The sequence below is a fragment of the Heterodontus francisci genome, chromosome 31, assembly GCF_036365525.1.
Source record: "Heterodontus francisci isolate sHetFra1 chromosome 31, sHetFra1.hap1, whole genome shotgun sequence".
In the NCBI taxonomy this organism is placed as follows: Eukaryota; Metazoa; Chordata; class Chondrichthyes; order Heterodontiformes; family Heterodontidae; genus Heterodontus; species Heterodontus francisci.
In genome coordinates this window covers 50555099-50581628 of record NC_090401.1, presented here as the reverse complement: position 1 = coordinate 50581628, position 26530 = coordinate 50555099, and the positions used below count along the sequence as shown (strand labels likewise).

The 26530-nt window shown below is 43.5% G+C and overlaps 1 protein-coding gene across 7 annotated transcripts in view; it reads right to left on the bottom strand.

Moving 5' to 3' along the window:
- Positions 1-26530, bottom strand: part of pum1 (pumilio RNA-binding family member 1) — a 170673-nt gene that overhangs the window by 80043 nt on the left and 64100 nt on the right. For all 7 annotated transcript variants that reach the window (XM_068011556.1, XM_068011558.1, XM_068011557.1 and 4 more), the window contains one exon: positions 2432-2500. In XM_068011556.1, coding sequence (XP_067867657.1) covers positions 2432-2500 — 69 coding nt within the window. The remainder of the gene's footprint in view (positions 1-2431; positions 2501-26530) is intronic.

Below are 26530 nucleotides of genomic sequence, written 5' to 3'. Positions count from 1 at the left end.
TTTAGTGAAGGAAATCTGCCGTCCTTACCTGGTGTGGCCTACATGTGACTCCAAACCCAGAGCAATGTGGATGCCTCTGAAATGGCTAACAAGCCGCTCAGTTCAAGGGCAATTAGGGATGGGCAATAAATGCTGACTAGTCAGCGACGCCTACATCCCACGATTAAATAAAAAAAAGGGCATCTAACCATCCACACCATTTACATTCTGGGGGTTACCACTGATCAGAAATTGAACTGGACCAGCCATATAAATACTGTGGCTACAAGAGCAGGTCAGAGGCTTGGAATTCTGCAGTGAGTAACTCGCCTCTCGACTCCCCAGAGCCTGTCCACCATCTACAAGGCACAAGTAAGCAGTGTGACTGAATACTCTCCAATTGCCTGGATGGGTGTGGCTACAACACCCAAGAAGCTCAACACCGTCCAGGACAAAACAGCCTGCTTGATCGGCACCCCATCCACCACCAGCACACAGTGGCAGCAGTGTGTACCACATGCAAGATGCACTGCAACAATTCGCCAAGGGTCCTTCCACAGCACCTTCAAGGGCAATTAGGGAGGGGCAACAAATGCTGGCCTTGCCAGCGACACTCTCATCCCATTAAAGAGTTAAAAAAAAGCCCCGTTAACAAAGTAAAATGTCCCATGGAGTGTCATTCAACAAACTTTGACACCGAGCCCGATGATACTAAGACAAATGGCCAAAAGTTTGGCCAAAGGGGCAGGTTTAAAGAAATGTCTTGAAGGAGGAAGCTGAGGGCCCAAGCAGCAAAAGGCATAGAGTAAGGAAAATCGGGGATGCGCAAGAGGCCAGAATTAGGAGAGCTCAGAGATCTCGGAGGGCTGGAGGAGGTTAGAGGTGTGGGGGGCGGTGGGGGGGGATGCATTTGAAAATAAGGATAAAAATTTTAAAAATTGAGGGATTGTCAGACCGGGAGCCAATCTAGGTCAGTGAACACAGGGGTGATGCCTGAATGCAACTTGGTACGAGTTAGGATACAGGCAGCAGAGATTTGGATGAGCTCGAGTTTATGAAGTGTACATGGTGAGAGGATAGCCAGGAGAGCAGTGGAATACTTGAATCCAAAAGGTAACAAAAGCATGGACAAAGGTTTCAGCAGCGGATGAGCTGAGGCAGAAAGGTGCCATAACAGAGGTGGAAGTAGATGGCTTTAGTGATGGAGAGGACATGGGGTTGCAAGCTCAGCTCAAGTTCAAATTGGATGCCAGGGTTTCGAAGTGTGAAATAAAAACCAGAAAGAAAATCAAGCTGGAAATACTCAGCAGGTGTGGCAGCATCTGTCCAAAGAGAAACAGAGTTAATGATCAACCTGAGATGTTAACTTTGTTTCTCTCTTCCAGATGCTGCTAGACCTGTTGAGTACTTCCAGCACTTTTTGTTTTTTATTTCAGATTTCCATCATCTGCAGTATTTTACTTTTGCAAAAGGTCTGTTTCAGACTCAAGACAGTGGCCAGGGAGAGGGATGGAGTTGGTAGTAAAGGAACCGGAGTTTGCGGCAGGGACCAAAGACAGTCTTCGCAACATCTAACTGTAGGAAATTTCTGCTCACCCAGTGCTGGATGTCAGACAAGCAGCGTGACAAATCAGAGATAGTGGAGGGATCAAGAGAGTGGTTGTGCGGGGGAGTTAGGTGTCTTTTAGCATACATGTGAAGCCTGACATTGTCTTTTTGGATGATGTTGCTGAAGAGTAGTGTGCAGTTGAGAAGTAGGACACATGCAACTTTTTAAGCAGAGGGGTCACACAATAGCCAACAGGAATGGTGCAGCTCAGTTGATGTCTTTTCCCACCCACCAGCCCAGAGATACTGAGGTTAATTGTAGTTTCCTTACTACTACAATTAAACAGCTCAGCACACAGACAACGGCTTCCCTTATCTATGTGGTTCAGTATCACATCTGGTGGTACTTGCCCCAAATGTACCACTGGGAAGCTCCAACAAGCCAATTTTTTTTTTTTTTTTAAATCACTTTTGAGCTACTGGCAGCAGAGGCATTAAGTTTGATTAAAGGTCCAACAACCACGTCAAAAGACAAAATCATGTCAGCTCTTTCAGTTAGCTGACAAAAATAACCTCATTTTCAACATAAAAATTGTGCAAAATCAATTTTACAGCAAAATAGTGAGCACAGTGCCAGCAGAAAATCAAAATGTAATAGTCACAAATTACAAGCTGATATATGTCATTAACTCACCAAACTGACTGCAAAATCTGTTATGAAGGCAAGAAGTTCAACAGCAATAAGAAAATCGCTGCTAACAATGCTTCTGTGGGACAATTTTTTATTCTGGGCAGAGAAACAGGAGTAACATGCATTGCAAAGCCAAAAACTTGAATAACTATATAAGTATACAACACGCCACCGTTTCCAACCCCCCAGTGCCCATTTTTAGCACCAACTCACCTCTCCCATACTCCGTCCTTCTAATGCCAGCGCTTGAAAGTCATGGTTCAGCTCATCCATTGACCGTACCTGAAGGAAAGTAAAACTATATAATGAAGGGCATCAAGACGAAACACACAAAATTTATACATGAGAAATTCACAACGGCAACTTTTTTTTAAACTGACTGGCACGTTCATTAGAAAGTAATGTGGCTGCTGGATTAAAAGGGCATTCACAAAGTTCTAATTTCAACCACATTTTAAAAAAGAAATTAGCAAATGTCACTCTTCCACGAAGAAGAACTGCTTCTGTATCTTGAACCAGTCAGGGAGGGTTTCAGTCAATCAAACTAAAGTCACAACTGGATACTTGGGAAAGTAGTCAGTTAGAAACTTGCTCCCCGCAGTCATTCACATCCTGCAGCTGAAACGGCAGGCAGCCAATCTACTGCCAGGCCGCTATCACTTTGAGCTAGTTTGTTGATGACTCCTGGAGAGATATCTGGTCTCTGCTTGGTGCCACCACAGATCATGCCCAAAACTATAACGTCAGCAACACAAACCAAGCACATTCTCCTTATTATGGAGCTGGTAGCTCAGATAGTGTATTAGGAAATGAATAATGCATCAAGGCAGTAATGACTTATTTCTGGTTTCAACGAACATTGAGTATGCAATTGTCATTTAAAATTTGTTTTCACCACAATGGTGCCACCTCAAAGAGTTTATGATCAGAAGTATGAAAATTCAAACGTAGGAATAAGTATTAACTATTAAGATTTCAGCTGCTCGATGAGAGTAAAACGGACAAGGTTGATATTGATCAACTAATTATGTACTTGGATTAAGTAAAATGAAGAACTTGCATTTATACAATCCTTTTTACGATCCCAGGAAAATCAAAAGCACTTTACAACCAATGAAGTACCTTTGGAGTGCAGCCACTATTGTAGGAAATATGGTAACCAATTTGCACACAGCAAGGTCCCAGAAATAGCATTAATTAACCAGGTAATATTTTAAATATTGCTCAAGACAACAGGGAAAACCACCTGGCATTTTTTGAAATAGTGCCAAAGGATCTTCTACGTCCACCTGAGAGAGCAGACACAGCCTCAAGTTGAATGTCTCATCTGTAAGACAACACATTTGATAGCGCAGCACTCTCAGAACCTAGGTTTATACTCCAGTGCAGTAAGTGCTCAAGTCTTTAGCATGAGACTTGAACCTACAATTTTCTGACTCAAAGACAGAGCACTACCACTGAGCCACAGCTGACAGCTAAAGTAATGCGATAGGTCCCACATTGTGTGTCACAGGAATAGCATAACTCTTCAACAGCTATGCTGAGAAAGTTTGGAATGTGGCTCCTAAGCAACTTAGCACAATGTGTATTTATCTAAGATCAGGATCTTGACAGAAACAGTAAATTATACTTCTCAGAGATGAAATAGATAAGAAGTCCAGAGGAATGTGTTTCAATGAGCTAAATGGCATCTTCTCATCCCGGGCTATTCCTATGTTATTAAATCAAAGGCAGTTTACACTTATATGGAAAGTAAGCTATATGGGAAGAGAAGAATTAAATGAAAGGCGATAACAGCCATCACCTATAAGCAGCATCAGGCGCGACATGAAATCAGAATACAGCCGATAAGACCATCTTTTTATACTGGTGCAGAATGCATGGGATTCAACAGATGGAAATAAATGCACTCCACCTATGGAGCAGCGCTCTTGGGAGCCAAGCACTGCCTGCATGTCTGGGAAGGGCGCTGTAACAAATGTCATAGTAAATCATAAACAGAGGAGATGAAACAGCCAGGTGTTGTAATGGTGCCTTAAAAAGGGGAAGGTTTGAGACTTTTTTTTTTTGAAAAAATAATTTGCAAACTGAAAATATGTATATTTTTTGATCTGGAAAGTCAGTAGTGAAACTACGGATTCAACTGCAGAAAAGGAACGTTGTTAAAATAAGATATTTAATTCAGGAGAGGTGAAGAACTGAAAATATGTTGACTTGATCTTCCTTTCAAATTAACTATGAATTCTCCCACCACAACTCACTACCCATTTCTTTTAGGCTTTTATACTCTAGAAAGCACTTTGGAATGTCTTCTACATTAAATTGGTTATTTATCTCAATTCAGACATTTATCCCACTGCAGTTAGTGGGACCCGAGTGTAAATTGGCTGCCACATTTCTCCACAACAGTGGCGTTGTTAGTTGTAATGGCTTGGTTGCCCTGAGGTTGTGAAAGGGGTTTATTAAATGCAAGCTCTTGCTACACAAATGAAAGTTGCTCTGTTGCATTGTGCACCATCGGTATCCAAGTTTTAACGTTCTGTCCCCTCAGTTCTTACCTTGAAAAGCCCATTTTTCTCCACTGTTCCCGATTGTTTTATTTATTTTTTTATTTAGAGATACAGCACTGAAACAGGCCCTTTGGCCCGAGTCTGTGCCGACCAACAACCACCCATTTATACTAACCCTACAACCATTGTTGCCACAACCATTTCCATTTTCTACACATTTTCACTCTCATGGTCAGCCTTGGTACAGGAATAACTGCTAGTCGATCAGAGACCCTCAGCGAGTTTATTTGGAGATTGAGTCGCATGACGAGGAAGATTCCAGGTTTGATCCCCTGTTTATCTTCAGCTGGCTAATCATAGCCATATGGTGGTATAATGCATACAATTTAGTCTCGACAAACTTAGGTTAGACACGGGAAAGTTGATCATGATTACACTTGAGGAATGATCAAGCTAGCTTGTGATATTTCCCCATGATGAACAGCTTGCCAACACTCACTGAATGACGTGAAGAATGGCTTCTTGTACAAGGTACTGGACAGTAAACAGTGCCCACAGAATCGGACTCCATTTTAAGACATTCCTTTGGGAACAGAAGTTGATTCGGGGGGGGTTGGACAGGAGCGATGGGGTGGACACCTTGATTTTCAACTTTCCTTAGTGTGTCAGCAAGATTTGTGCTAAATACAGAAAAGGCCATTTAACTTAACTTTTTAGAGATCAAAAATACCTGCACAGTAATCCAGTTAACATCCAAAACCCACACTATAATCAGCCTCCCCTCCATTGGGCCAGTCCTGGAAATCCTACCAGTAAAACAAGTTAATACAAATAAGCTCGCCACAGATGCTGCCAGACCTGAAGAGCATTTCCAGCATTTCTTGTTTTTATTTCAGCTTTCCAGCATCTGCAGTATTTTGCTTTTATTTTAATACAAAATTAATATTTGCAGAGGCAGTTTCCTCTATTTCAGGGAGACCAAAGCTAGACTGGAGGTAATCAACAAAGCAATTACCCATTCAGTCTACAAGTACAAGCAGAGTTTCTGCTCACTCACCAGATGAACTGTCCATCCCACTTTGACCTTAAGTCTTCTACACTGCACCAATGAAGCGCAAGAACAGCACCTAGTCTTTCTAAGCACTGTGCAGCCTTAACACGGAGTATAATGTTAAGGGGTTAAGGATAATGCATCAGCAGGGAGAGGGAGCGAGCGAGCGAGCCGGGGAGAGGGAGCCAGGGAGAGAGAGCGAGCGACAGAGAGAGAGAGAGAGAGCGAGCGACAGAGAGAGAGAGAGAGAGAGAGAGCGACAGAGAGAGAGAGAGAGAGAGCGAGCGACAGAGAGAGAGAGAGAGAGAGCGAGCGACAGAGAGAGAGAGAGCGAGCGACAGAGAGAGAGAGAGCGAGCGACAGAGAGAGAGAGCGAGCGACAGAGAGAGAGAGCGAGCGACAGAGAGAGAGAGAGAGCGAGCGACAGAGAGAGAGCGAGCGACAGAGAGAGAGAGAGAGCGAGCGACAGAGAGAGAGAGAGCGAGCGACAGAGAGAGAGAGAGCAAGCGACAGAGAGAGCGAGCGCGAGCGACAGAGAGAGAGAGAGAGCGACAGAGAGAGAGAGAGCGACAGAGAGAGAGAGCGAGCGACAGAGAGAGAGAGAGCGAGCGACAGAGAGAGAGAGAGCGAGCGACAGAGAGAGAGAGAGCGAGCGACAGAGAGAGAGAGAGCGAGCGACAGAGAGAGAGAGCGAGCGACAGAGAGAGAGAGAGCGAGCGACAGAGAGAGAGAGAGCGAGCGACAGAGAGAGAGAGAGCGAGCGACAGAGAGAGAGAGAGCGAGCGACAGAGAGAGAGAGAGCGAGCGACAGAGAGAGAGAGAGCGAGCGACAGAGAGAGAGAGAGCGAGCGACAGAGAGAGAGAGCGAGCGACAGAGAGAGAGAGCGAGCGACAGAGAGAGAGAGCGAGCGACAGAGAGAGAGAGAGCGAGCGACAGAGAGAGAGAGAGCGAGCGACAGAGAGAGAGAGAGAGCGAGCGACAGAGAGAGAGAGAGAGCGAGCGACAGAGAGAGAGAGAGCGAGCGACAGAGAGAGAGAGAGCGAGCGACAGAGAGAGAGAGAGCGAGCGACAGAGAGAGAGAGAGCGAGCGACAGAGAGAGAGAGAGCGAGCGACAGAGAGAGAGAGAGCGAGCGACAGAGAGAGAGAGAGCGAGCGACAGAGAGAGAGAGAGAGCGAGCGACAGAGAGAGAGAGAGCGAGCGACAGAGAGAGAGAGAGCGAGCGACAGAGAGAGAGAGAGCGAGCGACAGAGAGAGAGAGAGCGAGCGACAGAGAGAGAGAGAGCGAGCGACAGAGAGAGAGAGAGCGAGCGACAGAGAGAGAGAGAGCGAGCGACAGAGAGAGAGAGAGCGAGCGACAGAGAGAGAGAGAGCGAGCGACAGAGAGAGAGAGAGCGAGCGACAGAGAGAGAGAGAGAGCGAGCGACAGAGAGAGAGAGCGAGCGACAGAGAGAGAGAGAGCGAGCGACAGAGAGAGAGAGAGCGAGCGACAGAGAGAGAGAGAGCGAGCGACAGAGAGAGAGAGAGCGAGCGACAGAGAGAGAGAGAGCGAGCGACAGAGAGAGAGAGAGCGAGCGACAGAGAGAGAGAGAGCGAGCGACAGAGAGAGAGAGAGCGAGCGACAGAGAGAGAGAGAGCGAGCGACAGAGAGAGAGAGAGCGAGCGACAGAGAGAGAGAGAGAGAGCGACAGAGAGAGAGAGAGCGAGCGACAGAGAGAGAGAGAGCGAGCGACAGAGAGAGAGAGAGCGAGCGACAGAGAGAGAGAGAGCGAGCGACAGAGAGAGAGAGAGCGAGCGACAGAGAGAGAGAGAGCGAGCGACAGAGAGAGAGAGAGCGAGCGACAGAGAGAGAGCGAGCGAGCGACAGAGAGAGAGCGAGCGAGCGACAGAGAGAGAGCGAGCGAGCGACAGAGAGAGAGCGAGCGAGCGACAGAGAGAGAGCGAGCGAGCGACAGAGAGAGAGCGAGCGAGCGACAGAGAGAGAGCGAGCGACAGAGAGAGAGCGAGCGACAGAGAGAGAGCGAGCGAGCGACAGAGAGCGAGCGACAGAGAGAGAGAGAGAGAGCGACAGAGAGAGAGAGAGCGAGCGACAGAGAGAGAGAGAGCGAGCGACAGAGAGAGAGAGAGCGAGCGACAGAGAGAGAGAGAGCGAGCGACAGAGAGCGAGAGAGCGAGCGACAGAGAGCGAGCGACAGAGAGAGAGAGAGCGAGCGACAGAGAGAGAGAGAGCGAGCGACAGAGAGAGAGAGAGCGAGCGACAGAGAGAGAGAGAGCGAGCGACAGAGAGAGAGAGAGCGAGCGACAGAGAGAGAGAGAGCGAGCGACAGAGAGAGAGAGCGAGCGACAGAGAGAGAGAGCGAGCGACAGAGAGTGAGCGACAGAGAGAGAGAGCGAGCGACAGAGAGAGAGCGAGCGACAGAGAGAGAGCGAGCGACAGAGAGAGAGCGAGCGACAGAGAGAGAGCGAGCGACAGAGAGAGAGAGAGAGACACACACAGAGACAGAGAGAGAGACAGAGAGAGAGACAGAGAGAGAGACAGAGAGAGAGACAGAGAGAGAGAGACAGAGAGACAGAGAGAGAGAGACAGAGAGACAGAGAGACAGAGAGAGAGGATAAATGGTTCATTTTTGGGATGGCAAGGCCAAACTTGTGGACTGCAACAAGGATCAGTGCTTGTGCCTTAGCTATTTCCATCCTAGATCAATGACCGAATGCATGATGGTACAAAGCTAAGTATAAAAGTAGGCTGTGAGGAGGACGCAAAGACTTCAAATGGTTACAGACTAGTTATGTGAAGAAGGCAGCAGGTGGAGTGCAAGGCGGGGAAGTGTGAAATTATCATCTTTGGTAGGAAGAATGGAAAACCAGAATACTTTTAAATAACTAAGACACAATTAAATGTTGGTATTTGAGGAAAGTCACTGAAAGTTAACATGCAAGTACAGCAAGCAATTAGGAAGGCAAGTGGTATGTTGGCATTTATTGCAACGGACTGGAGTATAAGAGTAAGGAATTCGTGCTGCTGTGAGAATAGTTGTATAGTTTAGTGTTTAGTTTTGGTCTCCTTATCCAAGGAAGGAGATACTTAACTTCAAAGTGGTACAATGAAAGTTCACTGGATTGATTCATGGAATCAGAGGGCTGTCCAATGAGGAGAAATTGAGTAGAATGGGCTTATGTTTTCCTTGGAGAGAAGGCTGAGAGGAGATTTGATAGAGGCATTCAAAAGGGAATTAGAGTGTTACCTGAAAAGGAAGAATCTACTGGGTTATGGGAGATGGAGGGGGAATGGCACGAAATCAGTTGCTGACTCGGAGAGCTGGTGCAGACATGATGGGCCAAATGGCCTCCTTCTGTGCTGTAACAATTCTGTGACTCTTGATGTATGTTCTCTGCAGTTTAGAAAAATGAGAGATAAATTCTTAGAGGGCTTGGCAGGGTCAATGCTGTGAGCTTGTTTCCTCTGGATGGAGAGGCTAGAACTAGGGTAGTCTCAGGATAAGGGGTCAGCCATTTAGGTCTGAAAGGAGCAATTTCGTCATTCAGAGGATTGTGAATCATCCATTAGAATTCTGAACTCCAGAAATCTGTGGATGAGTCCAAGAGTATATTCAAGGCTGAGATCAACAGACTTTTGGCATTAAGGGAATCGAGAGAAATGGCAGGAAATGGATTTCAGGTAGGTCAGCCATGATCTTGCTGAAAGGCTGAGTAGGCTCAGTGGGCTGTATGGCCTACTCCTGCTCCTCTTGCGTTCTTAAAACCACTGTTTTATATCGAACAGCTGGTGCTGGTAATGCAGGATGGCTACAACAGAGACACTGGAAGTGGGGGAGGTGTGGAGATCCCCTAATCGGTACAGAGCAGGGTTAACTGGAGGTGGGATGGGGGTGTGATGTTCCTTACATCTGGAGGCTACCTACCTTTCTTTTGCCACATTACCAAGAGCCTTCTCTGCCAGATTTTCCAAGGTTCCCTCCCACTGCTGCTATTCTGTTGTACCCATCTTTTGTTTCTATATTTGTCTCATTATCTCCTTTTGCTTTTCACCATCATCACTTTTGTTTTTTTAATCACTCCTGCCCCCTCCCGACCTTATCACAAACCTCTCCCTTTTGTTCATTTTCTGTCCTTTTTCCCTGTACTTGCTTCAAAGCTGTTCCATCGCTAATGTTCTGATGGAAGGTCATTAACCTGAAACTTAAAACGCTCTCAGCATTTTCTGGTTTTATTTTTTAATGCATTAGGTCTGGGTAAGCTGGGTCCCTCTTCCAGCTTTAACGAGAGGAACAATGTGACAAACTAGGCATGAAAATACCGATCAAGGCCAATGATTAAGTGACTGAAAAAAAAATCAGTTTGCTACACTATGTTTTGGAAAGCAAATTCGGCAATACCATCTAGGTTTCCACAAAAATCATAAATCTTGCAAATGTAAATGACCGCAGAAGAGTGGGCGCCCATTAGATTTAATTTAGGATCCGAAAATGAGTAACAGACAACATCAGATAGAAGACTGGGTGAGCTACAAATATAATTCCTCCCCAACGTATTAATAAGATAGATTTTTTTTCAATCACCAACCTGTTCAAATTTTAAACAGAGCATTAAAAAAAATTAGAATACCATATTTTTCACAAATTCCAGCCAGATATTATTTGAAAAAAGCCAGCTTTCAAACATACGAATGAGGAGCAGTCGGCCACTTGGCCCCTCAAGCCTGCTCCGCCATTAAATAAGATAATGGCTGATCCGATTGTAATCTCGACTCCACATTCCCACCTACCACCGATAACCTTTCACCCCCTTGCTTACCAAGAATCTATCAACCTCTGCCGGAAAAATATTTAAAGATTTTGCTTCCACTGCCTTTTGAGGAAAAGAGTTCCAAAGTGTCTGCATAATTCTTTTTGTTGGAATGGGGTGAGGGGGGGGGGGGGGGGGGGGAGGGAGAAGGTCGGGGAATATAGCTGAGTGAATATAGCTAAGCTGAGAAGCAACATGTCCCCAAGAGCAAGACCCTCAACAAGCACAAGATACTTGATATCTTGAAAGCATCCAAACTCCTCTCATCAGCGATTTTAAATTGCAGACACTCCATTGTAAGCCACATTCTATGGTTCTAAACCAGCAGTGCAGAAAAAATACACTGTTTTGAGATGGATTTTAAAAAGACAATTTTAAACGTTTTTTTTATTCATTCATGGGATGTGGGCATCGCTGGCTGGGCCAGCATTTGTTGCCCATCCTTAATTGCCCTTGAGAAGGTGGTGGTGAGCTGCCTTCTTGAACCGCCGCAATCCATGTCGGGTAGGAACACCCACAGAGCTGTTAGGAAGGGAGTTCCAGGATTTTGACCCAGCGACAGTGAAGGAATAGTGATATAGTTCCAAGTCAGGAAGGTGTGTGGCTTGGAGGGGAACTTGCTGCTGGTGGTGTTCCCAACCATTTGCTGCCCTTGTCCTTCTAGGTGGTAGAGGTCACAGGTTTGGAAGGTGCTGTCTAAGGAGCCTTGGTGCATTGCTGCAGTGTATCTTGTAGATGGTACACACTGTTGCCGCTGTGTGTCGGGGTAGACGGAGTGAATGTTTGTAGATGGGGTGCCAAACAAGCGGGCTGCTTTGTCCTGGATGATGTCGAGCTTCTTGTGTTGTTGGAGCTGCACTCATCTAGGCAAGTGGAGAGTATTTAATCACATTCCTGACTTGTGCCTTGTACATGGTGGACAGGCTTTGGGGAGTCAAGAGATGAGTTACTCGCCACAGGATTCCTAGCCTCTGACCTGCTTTTGTCGCCACAGTATTTACATGGCTACTCCAGTTCAGTTTCTGGTCAATGGTAACCCCCAGGATGTTGATAGTGGGGGATTCAGTGATGGTAATGCCATTGAATGTCTGTCTACATGAGATATTCCGCCCCACTTTTCGGATTGTTGCAGCTATGCAGACAAAGGAGCAATGATGTTTAGACTATACGTAGAAATAACATATTTTCATGCGGTCTACTTCATGAATTAGAATCTTTAAGACTTTGGACATGTCCATGCACCAGTAACTTTCAGGCTCTCGCTAAGCAGGGGACAGTCATCAACTTCCACACTGACCACAGCTTTTGAACCAAATATATCCATAAGACTTTAAGCAACTGTAGATTTACAATTTATCTGCAGTTTGTTCAGTTGACCCTTGACTCTTTGCCAACCAAATCCAGGAACAGCGAAGTGACAAGGTTTCACTTCAGCGACATACCAGAGAATGAAGCACTTTCCACTAAGAAAATCAGGGATGGAGCACCACTCAATAGACAAGACGGGTAGATAATGACCGCAATGCCTTGCGGTAGGAGTCTGAAATTATTTGGCATGCAAGAAAATGTACATCATGACTGATGTTAGTGGCGGCATTTTGGGCACCAAAATATCCCCACGGTCAAGTGCAATACACTCGATCTGGGAGTGCTTGATGCTGATGCAACAGCTGAGGGGTAAGTACCATTGTCAGATGAGCTCCTATATTGGTTAAGCTAGTTGCGGCTCTTGGAGACCAGTTATTGCAGCCCAGTACATAACTGCCTGAATTCTCCAGGTAAATGCCTTCACACAAACTGCTTTTAGCTGCTGTATTAATGACCTCAGCCATAAGGTCTGGAGTGGGTTGTTCGCTGACAATTCCAGTGTTCAGCTCCATTCACAACTCCTATGATCATGAAGCAGCCAGTGCCAGTAGTGCCTTGACAACACGCAGGATGGGCTTAACTGCGGCAGGTAACATTTGCACCAGTTAAGTGCTGGGCAATTACAATGTTGAATGAGACAGCCCAAACAGTTCTCCTTCACCGTCAATGACACCTCCATCACCATTCTGGGTGTCATCATGGTCCAGAAGCTGAACTGGACCTACTGTATCAACACAGTGACTATAAAGCAGGACAGAGGCTAGGTGCCTGGCGATAACAAGCTCAGCACCTGATCCCTAAATGCTTCTCCACCATCTACAAGGCTCAAGTCAGAGTGTGATAAAATAATCCCTTGCTTGGATAGATGGAACTGCAACAACACTGAATAATCTCACAGCATCCAAGACAGAGCAGTTCCCTTGATTAGTGCTGCTGCCTCTGGAATAGATAACCATCCTCACCAGCATGGGTGCACTGTAACTACAGTATAGGTAATCTAGAATATACTGCACCAACTCACCATGCTTGTTTTGAGAATGTGGAACTTGCTACCATATATAGTTGAGGCAAATAGCATTTAAGGTGATGCCAGATCAATACATGAAAAAGGAAGGAAAAGGAGGATAGAGTGACGAGGGTTGGATAAAGATGGGTGGGTTAAGGTTCATGTAGATCAACAACACCAGCAGGGCCCAGGTGGGCCGACTAACCTGTTTCTGTGCTGCAAATTCTGCCTGTGATCTTTTATGCCAAAAAGAGCACAGCACCAATGCCATGTTAACACCATCACTTCCAAGTTTCCTCCTAAACCCAACACAATTCTGGTTTGGGACAAAACTCACCCTTCCTACATGAACACTGAGTCAGTACTGTTGAATTCCCCATTTAACATCATCGTGGGAGGGCCATCACCACAAAGACTGTAGTGATTAATGGAGAAGACTCAACATCACCTTCCTGGGCAATAAATGCAGCCTTACTAGCACTGCCTACAGAGAGAATGAATTAAATCGAAATATACCATAAAAAGGATACAAATCAACTTGGAATTAAAAAAACTTCATTAAATCCAATATACTAGAAAACAATTAAAACCCAAACAGAAGTATTATTAGCTATACCCATAAGTAAGCCAGTAAGACAAAATGGAAAGGTAAGCACATGGTATGGGAACAATTAATCAACGGAACTGGATATGAAAACTCATGCTGTTGGGGTGCAAAATATGAAGTAACATTATCACATCAGAACTCTAAATCAAACCAGTATGATTGAGAAGGAGGCAAAAGTGATCCGAAGGTTGTGCCAAAAAAGAGTCAGGTTTGGTTAAATAAAAGCCTTTCCGTAAACCAGAGCATTCTAGCACTAAAACTGTATTACATAACTCCCGCTGTGAACAGGTACAAGATGAAGACCTGAACCAGCAAGAATATGAAACAGAAAAACAGCTCTACTCAAGAATAGCCATACAGTTCTATGGGGTTGTAAATTTAAGTGATTATATATATCCAGCATATAACAAATTACCAAATACTCACTTTATGAAGCGCAGTTAGATTTAAAATATCCCACTCAAGAGGCTTAAACTGTTTTAAACATAACTAAGCAGACAGAAATGGTGCAAATAACTTTCATCATCTGAAGTTGACAACAGCAATTCCAAGAACATAACCCCAGGTGATTTAAGGCTCCCACCTCTCAATTCATTCCAAATTCAGATATTAAAAAAGCTTTGAAAAGTTTCTAATTACAGCTCTAGAGTGCTACAGTACATCTTGTAGATGGTACACACTGCTGCCACGGTGAGTCGATGGCGGAAGTAGCGAATGCTGAAGGTGGTGGATGGGGTGCCGATCAAGTGGGCTACTTTGTCCTGGATGATGTCGAGCTTCTTGTGTGTTGTTGGAGTTGCGCTCATCCAGGAAAGTGGAGAATATTCCATCACACTCCTGACGTGTGCTTTGTAGACAGTGGACAGGCTTTGAGGAATCAGGAGGCACGTTGCAGAACAATTGTCTTAAGCAGGCATTGGTATAGTAAACATGGCAAAGAAATGAACCATTATTTTTGGACCGGTTACGTGGAAGCCATTCTTTCAGCTCTTCCATCACTATCTTCATTACCTTCTCACTTACATCATTGTGATCACACTCAGTATGCCCAATGAACAACAGTCATTAAAGAGGTTAAGGCTTATGTATATATATCTGCCAGGAAGCTAACATTGCTATAAAGCTCCATCTTTGCTCATGCAATTTATCTCATCATCATCTCACTGCCAGAATCAAGTCATACTGCACCAGTCAAGATTTCAAAGCAAAAAGCCATCTCTCAAAATGAACACAAGTCTGAACACAAACTGTGCTCAGCCCTGGTGAAGTAGGTCCTGTAGAAATAAAAACAAGAAATGCTGGAAATACTCAGCAGGTCTGGTAGCATCTGTGGAGAGAGAAGCAGAGTTAACGTTTCAGGTCAGTGACTGTTCTGAAGAAGGGTCACTGACATGAAACGTTAACTCTGCTTCTCTCTCCACAGATGCTGCCAGACCTGCTGAGTTTTTCCAGCATTTCTTGTTTTCATTTCAGATTTCCAGCATCCGCAGTATTTTGCTTTTATTTTAGGTCCTGTAGAAACTGTCCGAGACAGAAGTTAGCTTATGTTCAACCTGAGATTCTGTAGCAAGATACTGAATTGGAACAAGACATAGGTAACATTTTACAGGTCTCCTCTACATTGGGGAGACCAAACGCAGATTGGGTGACCGCTTTGCGGAACACCTCTACTTAGTCCGTAAGCATGACCCCGAGCTTCTGGTTGCTGGCCGTTTCAACACACCCCCTGCTCTCATCTCTGTCCTGGGATTGCTGCAGTGTTCCAAAGAACATCAACGCATGCTCGAGGAACAGCACCTCATTTACCGATTAGCCACACTCCAGCCTGCTAGACTGAACATTGAGTTCAATCATTTCAGAGCATGACGTGTCCCCCTTTTTATGCTTAGTTATTTTTTTCTTTTTCTCTTTACCCTTTTTTATTTGGTTATTTTATTTTAGGTTTTTCAGTTTGTTAGTTTGTTTACACTGTGCTTACCCAGTGCTTTGTTTTTATAATGTGTTTTTTTTAATGTTTGTACTTGGGACTGCTCTGTGCTTTACAGTCATTCACACCCTCTCTGTACTAACGCTTTATCTTTCAGCACACCATTAACATACCGTTCACCTTTGCTCCATGACCTTCTGGTCAGTTATTCTCTCTGACCCTGTCCTATCAACACCTTCACCTTTGTTATCTCTTGCCCCACCCCACTTTACTTGCTTAAAATCTTTTACATTTCTAATATTTGTCAGTTCTGAAGAAAGGTCTCTGACCTGAAACGTTAACTCTGCTTCTCTCTGCACAGATGCTGCCAGACCTGCTGAGTATTTCCAGCATTTCTTGTTTTTATATCATAGGTAACATTTGCTGCACAGTCTGCAGATTACATCATAAATTTAATGATATTAAATGCCAGTGGAGAAAGTGACACTGGAAAAGTGGTGAGAGTAGCTTCTGGATACTGTACAGTTGCTTCAGGCATAAATGTTATGAAAATTATTTCCACTTCCTGCACATTCCCATAGTGACCTCCAAACTGCTACATGGACAAACTCTTGGGTTTCTTCCTAGCCTCCAGCCTGACCAATTAAACATGCTGCCCACTAACAGCAATGCTACTCTCAAGCTGTCATCCCCAGGAACACCCACAACCCTGCACTTGGGCAAATTCACTTACTGTCAAAGCATGTACACAAGACGAGGGGCTCTCAACAAGGGGTCTACAGCTCACTGGGGGTCCATGAAAAGGTTTCAAGAGCCGAAATTTTGTGTTAGTGGGAGGCCCCGCCCACCAGCCAAAAAGTCAGGGGCGAGCCCGCCTCTGCCGGGCCTGGGGAGCCACGCTGGGATTTTTCACTCTCAATGCCCTTAATTTGTCTTGTGCGGGACTTTCACCTCCTTGAGGCAGAAGTCCCGCCTAATGGAGCTGCCAGCCAATCAGCGGGCCGGCAGCGCCTCTGTGAGTAGTTTGGGGCCTCGCTGGGGACAATCAGCCAGGCATCGGGTGGGGTGGGGGTGGGGGAGGGGAGGAGCGAGTGTTGTGTGGTGGGGACGTTTGGGGCTTCGGGTGCAGCCCTCTATGAGGCACAGGGTGCCCAATCAGGAGGCCCCCCCCAATCCAAAGAAAGGCGCCAACTTTTACCTGATGTTGTTCTTGGGGCCTTTGCTGTCTGCCCACCGAGGGTAGAACACCCACAGCCGGAGGAGGGCCTTAAGTGGCAATTAGTTGGCCACTTAAGGGCTTTGATTGGCCTGAGACGGGCACCGCCACCGCCCCACTTAAAATTGCAGCACGGGTTGGGAACTCCCCACCCCCGCCAGCCCACTCGTTGGGGGGGGGGGCAGGGCGCGTAAAATTTCTGTTCAGGTGTCTGCCAAAAATAGCCGGAGAAAAAGACCGACGGGATAACAGACCAATCGGGATTAGAGTTGCAAACAAGTAGCGGCCATGCTGCCTTGTCGATAGAGGTATGTCGTCCAATGAGAGTGAATCATAGCCAGGGTGTGTCACTGTTGCACAGGTTGAAATTTGGAGAGAAGAAACAAGCCAGTCCTCACACATGGTAGCAGTGGCACTTGGTGTTTGGATGCAGCGAATGAACAGGAAAACCCAAAAGGGAGTGCAGATAGGGGGCGGGGGGGGGAGATGTAGGGCAAAAAGATACGGCACTGAATCTTCGTCCGTGGAATAGCACTGAGAATCGGTGCTAGAATAAGGGAGAGGCGCTGCAACTTATAGCTTCATCTCATCTCCCAAGTGAGACATGATTCAAATCAGTAGGCAACCTTCTCCATGCCTGTTTGCCTCACGTTTCTACTTCTTTGTTCCACCCAGTTTGTGAGATTTCACTCTCTGCCTCACCCACCCACAGTTACTGAAGCTTTACCATTGGGAATTAGAATTGTGCCCAGTACCATATTTATACAGCACATGCATTTTTAAAAAGTGCCAGATTAAAGTACTAAGAACTGGAAAATTGGAAGGATAATTATGAGACACATCTCTGGTCAGACTGAATGTGAAGACAGAATCTCAGCCCAAGAAGGGGAAAGACTGGAGGATAGCACTCAAGCTGTAAATAATAAAAGTTTTTTTTAATTGTGTAATTAATTTTTATACAGAAAATACTTGTGTTGTATTAAAGGGGTCTGTAACAATTTTTTATAACATGGGGGGGGGGGGTGCTCAAAAGCAAAAAGGGCGAGAACCCCTGCATTAGACCACCAAAACTAGTGTCTTTGTGGCACATATTGGGGTGTACTGTCAAGCCTCAGCAGCTATTTATAAAGTCTAAATTCATGTTTCCACCAATTTTATATGTCTCAAGTTGTTGATACCAACACATTTTTGTGTTCTGAATTAGGATTTATTCATGAATGAGACATAAGCACAAAAACAATCCTCCACATCCATAAAATGCAAAGACAAACCACCAAATAATTTAATTGCAAGCAGGACGAAGTTTCCTGAGTTACATTCAAACATACGAGTTAAGAGCAAGAGTAAGCCACTCGGCCCCACGAGCCTGCTCCATCATTCAATAAGATCATGACTGATCTGATTGTCACCTCGACTCCCGCCTACCCCCAATCACCTTTCACCCCCTTGTTGATCAAGAATCTATCTACCTCTGCCTTAAAAATGTTCAAAGACTCTACTTCCACTGCCCTTTGAGGAAGAGTGTTCTAAAGACTCACGACCCTCAGAGAAAATTTCTCATCTGTCTTAAATGAGCAACCCCTTATTTATAGCCAGTGACCCCTAGTTCTAGATTCTCCCACAAGGGGAAACATCCTTTCAGCAACTACCCTGTCAAGACCCCTCAGGATCTTATATGTTTCAATCAAGTTGCCTCTTACTCCAGCAGATACAAGCCTAGCCTATCCAAACTTTCCTTATAAGACAACCCGCTAATTCCAGGTATTAGTCTAGCAAACCTTCTCTGAACTGCTTCCAACATATTTTCATCCTTCTTTAAATAAGGAGGCCAATACTGTACACATTTTTGCAGCCTGACTTTCCAGGACTCGGGCAGCAGGCGGTCTAATAATCGGAAGCTGGATGTTTTTGTACTACACCATGTACAGTGATCTGTTACATATATATTATACGATGTGTTGTAACCAAAGGAATTATTATACCAAAACATCATCTTCATTTATCAGTACTGGCTGTTCAGAATGATCTACGGGTTCAATAATGCATTATTGTTTTCACTATGTATATGCAAATACCAGGGGGCACTTGAACATTAGGAACATAGCGGAGAAAGGGGGAGGTTGGGCAACAGAGTTTAAAACAAGTTACCAGGGAAAACTACTGGAAGTAGATGGGGTCCAGAGATAACTGGAGTGACGGGTCTGACAGATGCAGACAGGCAGGGCTGATCTTTGCAAACGAGACATGCTTGTCTGGTACACAACCTCTCTCCTGTTCCTAAAAATCCTTTCTGTACTTAAAATAATGACAAGAGAGCAAATTCTGTTGAAAGGACTAATAAAATCTGGTTACACTTGATGGAAATGGAAAACTGGTTTACCAAACACAAATAATCATGCAAATGTTTGATAAGAGTTTCACATTTCCAATGGGGAAAAAAGGATGTATTTTTATTTCAAACTTACTTTTCAAAATCCACGAACAAAGCAAGTTCCCTTCTCTTACCTAGTTTTCTTTTAATGACGGCGTTTGTGAATTAACTAGACACCAATATTATGCCATCGCCTGCATGTGGACCAAATGAACTTGGTACACCAACTCAAACGAGTGCCTCTGTTATACCTATACAGGTACTCTGTTTGACTTACTCCCACCTTTCAGTTTTCAAGCATGAATATGTAACTCAGAAACTTCCACATGGATTTCATAACTTACATAATTCTTATTCTAGACTGAAAATGCCCAATTGTTTATGATGTCACAGTACTCCCCGAGATGTCACAGTAGCTTCCTCGTGATCTCACAAAGCACCTTAACTGCTTTTACGGCGCCTTAAAGGTACAACCTTTCCTGGGTTTAATTGATGGCTGTGGATTAAGCCACTAATAATCTATAAACATAACCATAGAAATAACTCCATAATCCAACGCAAAGACACTTGCAAGTTTTGCAGCACAAATGTCAGCCAAGTTTACTCCCCACTCCACTCAGTTTCTGAAATGAGATGTGCCAAGTCAAGTCTGCAACATCGCGAATGGGGACAGGGAAGAACAGAGAAATCAGATATCCTGTCTTGTTGGTGCCTCACACAAGAACATCTCAGTGGTTTGTCTTCTTCAACTTAATTGCAAGCCATGGAGTCTTGAAGCCCACACATTAAGGTGTAACTCGGTGTTCCCATTAATTTGCATGCACCTCAAGTTTCAAATGCTATTGGCATTCTGATTTCACTTACTTTACCATTGCCACACCAGTATTAAGAACACACCCTTTTCCAAACTTCCAGGCTCATTAGATTGAAGCAGGGAAACTGGCAATTAACAGAAGCGCACACACAGTAATGGACTGCCTGGTCCTTGTGTGTTGGATTGCCACGGTTCACTTAGTAGCAACTGACTCACAGGCTATAGTCTGCTTACTCTTTCCAAGCAGCTGGTCAAAACAGACATTGAGGAAATCCTGGAACAGGCCACCTGCCACTTAACAGCAGACTCGAGAACACACCAAGCTCTTAAGTGAACAAAAGGAAGCTTCAACACCATGTAAACACTACCACACGCCTTTCCAATTCAAGCCCCTGAAATGCACTGTGTTAGACAGGTATAATGGAAAACTGGCATATTTGTTTACCTATAATATTCATAACGCAACATGCAAAACCATTCTCTAAAAAGTTATAATAGCAAATATTCTCCTGCTAAGATCTTTGTGATTGGACTTTCAGTGGCCAGTATTCGCCGCACTGAATATAAACATTGCCCAATCTGTTATGTGGACTACAAAGTTGAGCAGCAAGAAAACGCAGCTTCAAGTGACATACTTTTGCTTCTCCGAGGCCAAACAGGATTCTTTTGACCCCCATTTGAGAAATCAGGACTGAATGGAGTCAAGAACTACAACACATGTTCAAATAAATAGGCTACGTTCATTGAAAACGGACGTACAGCCTGGTTACATTCAACAGTAGGGTCTATAAAACATTATTTGCAATCAGATTTGATTAGACTCTGTAGAATGTAAAATGAAAAACTAGGATTTATATGCACCAAGCCATCCAGTACAAAATGATAAAAATTAGGATTAAAAACTATTTTGTCAAAGCATTAGAATTAAGATTTCTGCCCACTCAAAATTGATTTAATGTAAATAATATACACACATCTTGAGAGACTTGCACACATTTATATCAGCAATCCTTTTCAAATGCGCAATATTTTTACTGATGTCATTCAGTATCACCTCAGAAACACTGAATATAGACACCATCTGGCATCACCCCTGGGGCCAGGAGAAGTACCACAAAATGGCATCTGAAGTAATGCAGGAGTTAATGGAGGCCTGTTGGGTGGAGGTGCTGTACAGTTTTAATGAGAACTTATAGTTTTATGTAATTTTTGCAAGATTTACAGTGTTATGCGCAAATAAATGCAATCTGTTGCACAAAACACATTTTTGCTTGATCTTTTTTTTAAAAATATCTTTTATCACAGGTTTGATTTGCAAATAAAGCTTTAAATCTTGCTTCAGTCCCCATTAGTGGACTTAAATTAATGGAAAACAAATGTCTTTTAAGCCTTTTTCTTTTAAGATTACTGGCATCTTTTAATAAATCACCTACTTTATTCTGACGTCTGGCAGGTAAAAGTCAATTCGTAACGAGCAATGATTAATTTGAGGTTTGTTGTCAGATAATTACTTGCAGTAAATATTCTCTCAATTAAACCATTTAATGCTCAGCACAAGTCGCCATCTTCAAAATGTTGATTTTTCCAATCAAACCCAACAGCTAAAAGTTGTTTAAAATTTCTCAATCACATTTCCAAAATCTTTTTATACTCAGTAAACAACAAGAAGCCCCTTCAGACAATTTTTGGATCCTACGTGAACTAATGGCATTGTAGAAACTGTATTAGTAACAAAAATAAACTTGTTCAATCACATTCTGGCTTACATTATAAGACTGTTGCAAACCCACAAAAGCTTCAGTGCCAACATTTCTGTACCATTTTAATTTTGGTTATACAGGCAATGATCTTGTTTCCCTAAAGTCAGCAGTAAAGCGACCAGAATAATGTTCAAAAGCTTTGAAATGAAAACAAGAAAATGGAGCAGACTAATCAGCATCTGAGAAAGAGAAATACATGTTTGTAACCTTGCATGACGATAAGTTATACGCAAAACTTGAACCCACCTTTTGCTCTCCAAGGTGCAAATTGATCTGCTGTGCACTACTATCATGTTCCGTCTTTATATCAGATTTCCAGCATTCAGGAGTGACTGAGGCATTGCTATCAAGTATAAAACACAGGCCAGGCCACACGCCCACAGTCCTGTCTGCCCCAGCCTGTTGCTATGTTGATTCTCACGCTATTGTCCCCACTGCTACTTTTTTTGTCCCGTTCATTTTCCCAACATAACAGAAGTATAAAAAAAAATCAGAAAACCCTCTACTACAACAGCAAGAGGATCAATTAAGAGGATCAATATTGTCACAGTAAAACCAGTGATGATGCAGGACTACATTAATTCCAATGTCTTGCTCAGTGCTACACAACTCTCCAACTGTACCTGGAAAAGAGTAGCATTGATTTCAAGGTGGGTTATCAACCAGTGTTAAGAGCTGAATACACCGCATACCAGTACTCCAAACACAAAGCACCACCTGTGAAACTTCCCCATTTACACCATGCACAATGCAAGGGTGGATTTACCAACAGAATGGGAGAAGGAAAAGAAGCATGGCTGTGAGCAAAATACAACCACTACATGCCCACAACAGGCCCTCGAGTGCCGTGTTTGAGGTACTTGCCTTCAAGTGGGCTCCTCTTCACACCATAACGAAATGGAAAAAAGTAAAAACTACATGAGCTTAGGGCACAATAGATGCACAAGCATGCTGGTAAATGCACAGTATAAAAGATACTTTCCAGCTCCACTTCACTATGCTGAGAATGGGTCCAGAGTGAAGGTACGTGCAACTTGGGAGGGTGGATAGAGAACAGCTACATGCTGGCTGTTTTTTTTTCCTGCCGTGTGTATTGCCTATTAAAAAATGGAGGGTTCACCAGCAGGTGGTGCCTCCAAACAGAGCAGGAAGCAGAGAGGCAGACAGCAGTCATGTATTTCTACCAACAGAAGTACAAGTTCACTGCTAACCAGCACTCTGAGTGCCACAAGTTTCACATTTAATATACATCGGAAAGAGGATTTTATTTATCCTGAACTAAACAATGTTTACAGTTCCAAATTATACTTTACTTTTATCACTATCTTCCTTCTGTCTGCATCCTCAAAAATCAACATCAATTATGCTCAAATTCAATCTTTCTTACAACCGTACAACTTTTAACAGCTAAACTTCACAGCTTGCAATCTGTAGGCTTTTAAACTCCAAGCTTCAAGTCATTCAATGGCTATTTTCTGATTTACTTTATTCCCTCCTTTATTCATTCAACCTTGGTGTTACCCTGCAATAGGACTTTGGCCTTACACCACAGTTCGTCAATGTAAAAAAAAACAGGCTATAAATGAAATGCATCATGCAAAGATGAAGCTAACAGACCAAAAACCCCATTATTCTAGGACAGTAATTTTTACTCCCTCCCAGGGACTGAATTTAGGACCTTCCACTCAGGTGCTCAGTGCTTTCACCAACTAATCCTTCAGGAAAGCGAGGCTGGTGACTTTTTTTTGTCAGTAAATAGCAGCTTGCCCTCTCAACACTTCTTCAACCCTAGTGAGCTTCAGTAAATAAAGCCAGATTTTTGTCCAGCAGTGTCTATGCATCCCAACGCTGATGAAGAGAACCTGAAAGACTCATTCATTCTGAAGGCAACTGACTGGAGCAAATCTTCTGATCAAATAGTAGACATTTCTATGTTGGCTCCCACAACTGACAAACACAATGTAATCTGCTAAATTTCTCCTTGCATCGGTGGCATTGGTAACACGTTTTCCAAGCATCTCATGGAACAATCTACCCAGGGCCATTTAAGAGTTGTTTTCTTCGAAGACCTTCAATAGCAGTGCAAACAGAGGAAATAAAACAGCCAGGTAACCTGATCATCAGAATGCACCAGGCTTCTTTCGCAAATTCTCAACTATGTGCAGCACATGATCAGAAAAGTCCAAATTATTTTAACGATCAATGAACCACTTGATTGAAACAAGTAGTTGAGGCAGCTCTGATCAGGATTAATTGCAGATGGAATTAAAGCAACAAAAATTTAAAAATGCAACAGGTTACAAGGTAATTGGTAAATGCTTGCATGGAGTTTTAACACAAAGAATACTGATCTTACACTGGTCTGGGACGTACTCTAATCCATTGGTGCAACATCCAGATATAAAATGCTGTTATTAACATATAGCTGAAGAATTTTTGTCCACACTTCCCTGATTGTTCAGTTGGCAAAACCAGAGACAACACTACAACTGGCCTCAGTGAACCTTGTTTGGTTTCTGGGACTGAGGTAAGAGAGATTCGCCAAACCTGTCAATTCTGATCACTATCCAGCCCCTATTAGAGTTTACTGTGTGAGGTTCAGGTGAGGATAGTATAGTTTGATTCAATTTCCTCACAAACCACCCCCCACTCCATCTCAAAGAACCACCTGCAAGCATTCACTATATGGAATTACCGGCAAAGGAGGGCCATTTGGGTGAAGCGCCAGGAGTGCACGCATGACATCTATTTGACGTACCACAGCAAAGAGCAAAACACGCAGATGGGCAGGGAGAAATCTAGCTGAAATAAAAACACACATTTTCAAAGGTATATTAACTGCTGTCCAAACATAAATGAGTGGCTTCCTTCATCAACATTAGATCTGTTTTATTTGGCTCAGATCCTGCTGTTGCTGCAAGACCTCACAGCACACAAGATATTATACTGAATCAGAAATGGTACGCCTGCTTGGGAGTCTACAAGCAGCACCTAAGTTCTCAGCATTTATAACATCATTTCAGTGAAAAACAAGCTATTTATATCTTAAAATTAGCTGCCATAATGTGTCTATTGAAGAGGACTTGACCATTATTCATTTATCTACACTAATACCAAAACAAACAGGAGCATTTCAAGTTCAGAGGCCTGTTACAGGCATAATCTACCTGCGGCCTGTACAGCATTAAAAATCCACACTAGCAATATTTTTTGCAGTTCGGTGGAACTTATTACTGCTGCATCTCTTCGGTTATTCACTGCAACCAGATCTCACTTAATGCAACCAGAGGCACAAGCAAATTAAAACCTGAGGCTCTCTGATGATCTGAAGCAAATGGGAAACCAGACCAGACTCCTTCACTTGGTTTTTCTCAATCTGGTAGAAAAGCATGAAGCAAACTTTTCAAGATGCATTTTTCCAGAAAAAAAAACTTGCCAATATTTACACATTTTAAACAAGTCTATCTAATTAAAAGTCATGTGTATTACATGCTATTTAATCCATATCAGAAAAAAAAATCCAAGATCAAGTTCTTCTCATTAGCTCAAATAACCAGTTTAGACATACCGATTTGTTGAGGTTAATTTCACAGGTCCCATTGAAAAGCACTCACTTGAAAGGCAGCAATTTCAAACAATCACTGCATCTGCTTTTTTTAAAAAAAAAGTGTTCCCTGCCACTACCTACTTCTGATCCAGTTGAATATATAGCCATATTAACATTTACTGGATAAGCCCATAAAAACATTATAATCCTCTTTTTTAAAAAATCAAAATCATCAATATTTTGGTGGGAGAATGAAAAGTATTAAAACTCTGTTCATAAATATTATCCTCCAGAATGACAGAAGAATATGTCAAGTTATTACACTCTCCAAGCTTACTTCCAAACAAGTTTGAATATCTTGCTGACTAATTTGACTGTTCCTGTTGATATATTCATAAAGTTAGCATTCCTATTTTATAAACCTAATTTCGCCTCTCTGTTCCCCTGAAGGTGCTGATTTCTGATGAGGTGCTACACTTGTTGGTGTCCTCCAGCATCTGTCAAGCGGCCATTTTTAAGTCAGTTCAGTGCAGTAGAGCTTGACAAATGAACTTCATCCAACAGCTATAAGTGGAGTTTCCAACAATGATCAGTGGATAACAGTCAAGTGCAGAAATCCAAGTCAATTTTCTACTTCCTAGTTTGGGGTAGCCAAGACCAATCAACAAACATCAATTCTACCTCAGAACAGCACGTCAGGAATTGAAGCTAGCACCCCTTGGCTTTATATTGACTGAAGTTAGTAAGCTGTCAGAGTTAAGTGTATAATGTTATATTCATGTATATCATGAGTTTGACAGGGCAAAGGATCCTGCCAGCAATTCTCCAGCCTCTCCCAAGACTTGAGGGAAAAACAATACCGAAGGAAGGGAGGTTGCCTGCTTCTCAACTTATGTGTAAGAGACACAATTTTCTGTTTCATTTTCATTCAGTTTAACACCGCCATTACTAAGATTTTGTGTGATTGACATCATGTGATATAACAAAACATCACCAAGATCACAAGTCTTAAACAATAAACCACCAAAGGCACTGGCCTAGGCTTCATGGTACATACATGTAGCAAATGGCACACTGACCAATCCAGACACAAATGAGCAGGATTCATAAATAGGAGCAGGAGTATATGACTACTTCTGTAAGGATGACTAAAAACCTGGTCAAAGAGGAGAGCTAGGTGAAGCGGTTTAGAGAAGAAATTCCTGTTAATCTAGGCAGTGAGAACCAGCAGCATATTCATCATTGCAAGGCATCACAGTTGAGTTCAATCCCATCCTCAAGTGACATGCAATTACAAGCATTTTCTGCAGAAATCAAGAGATATCAATT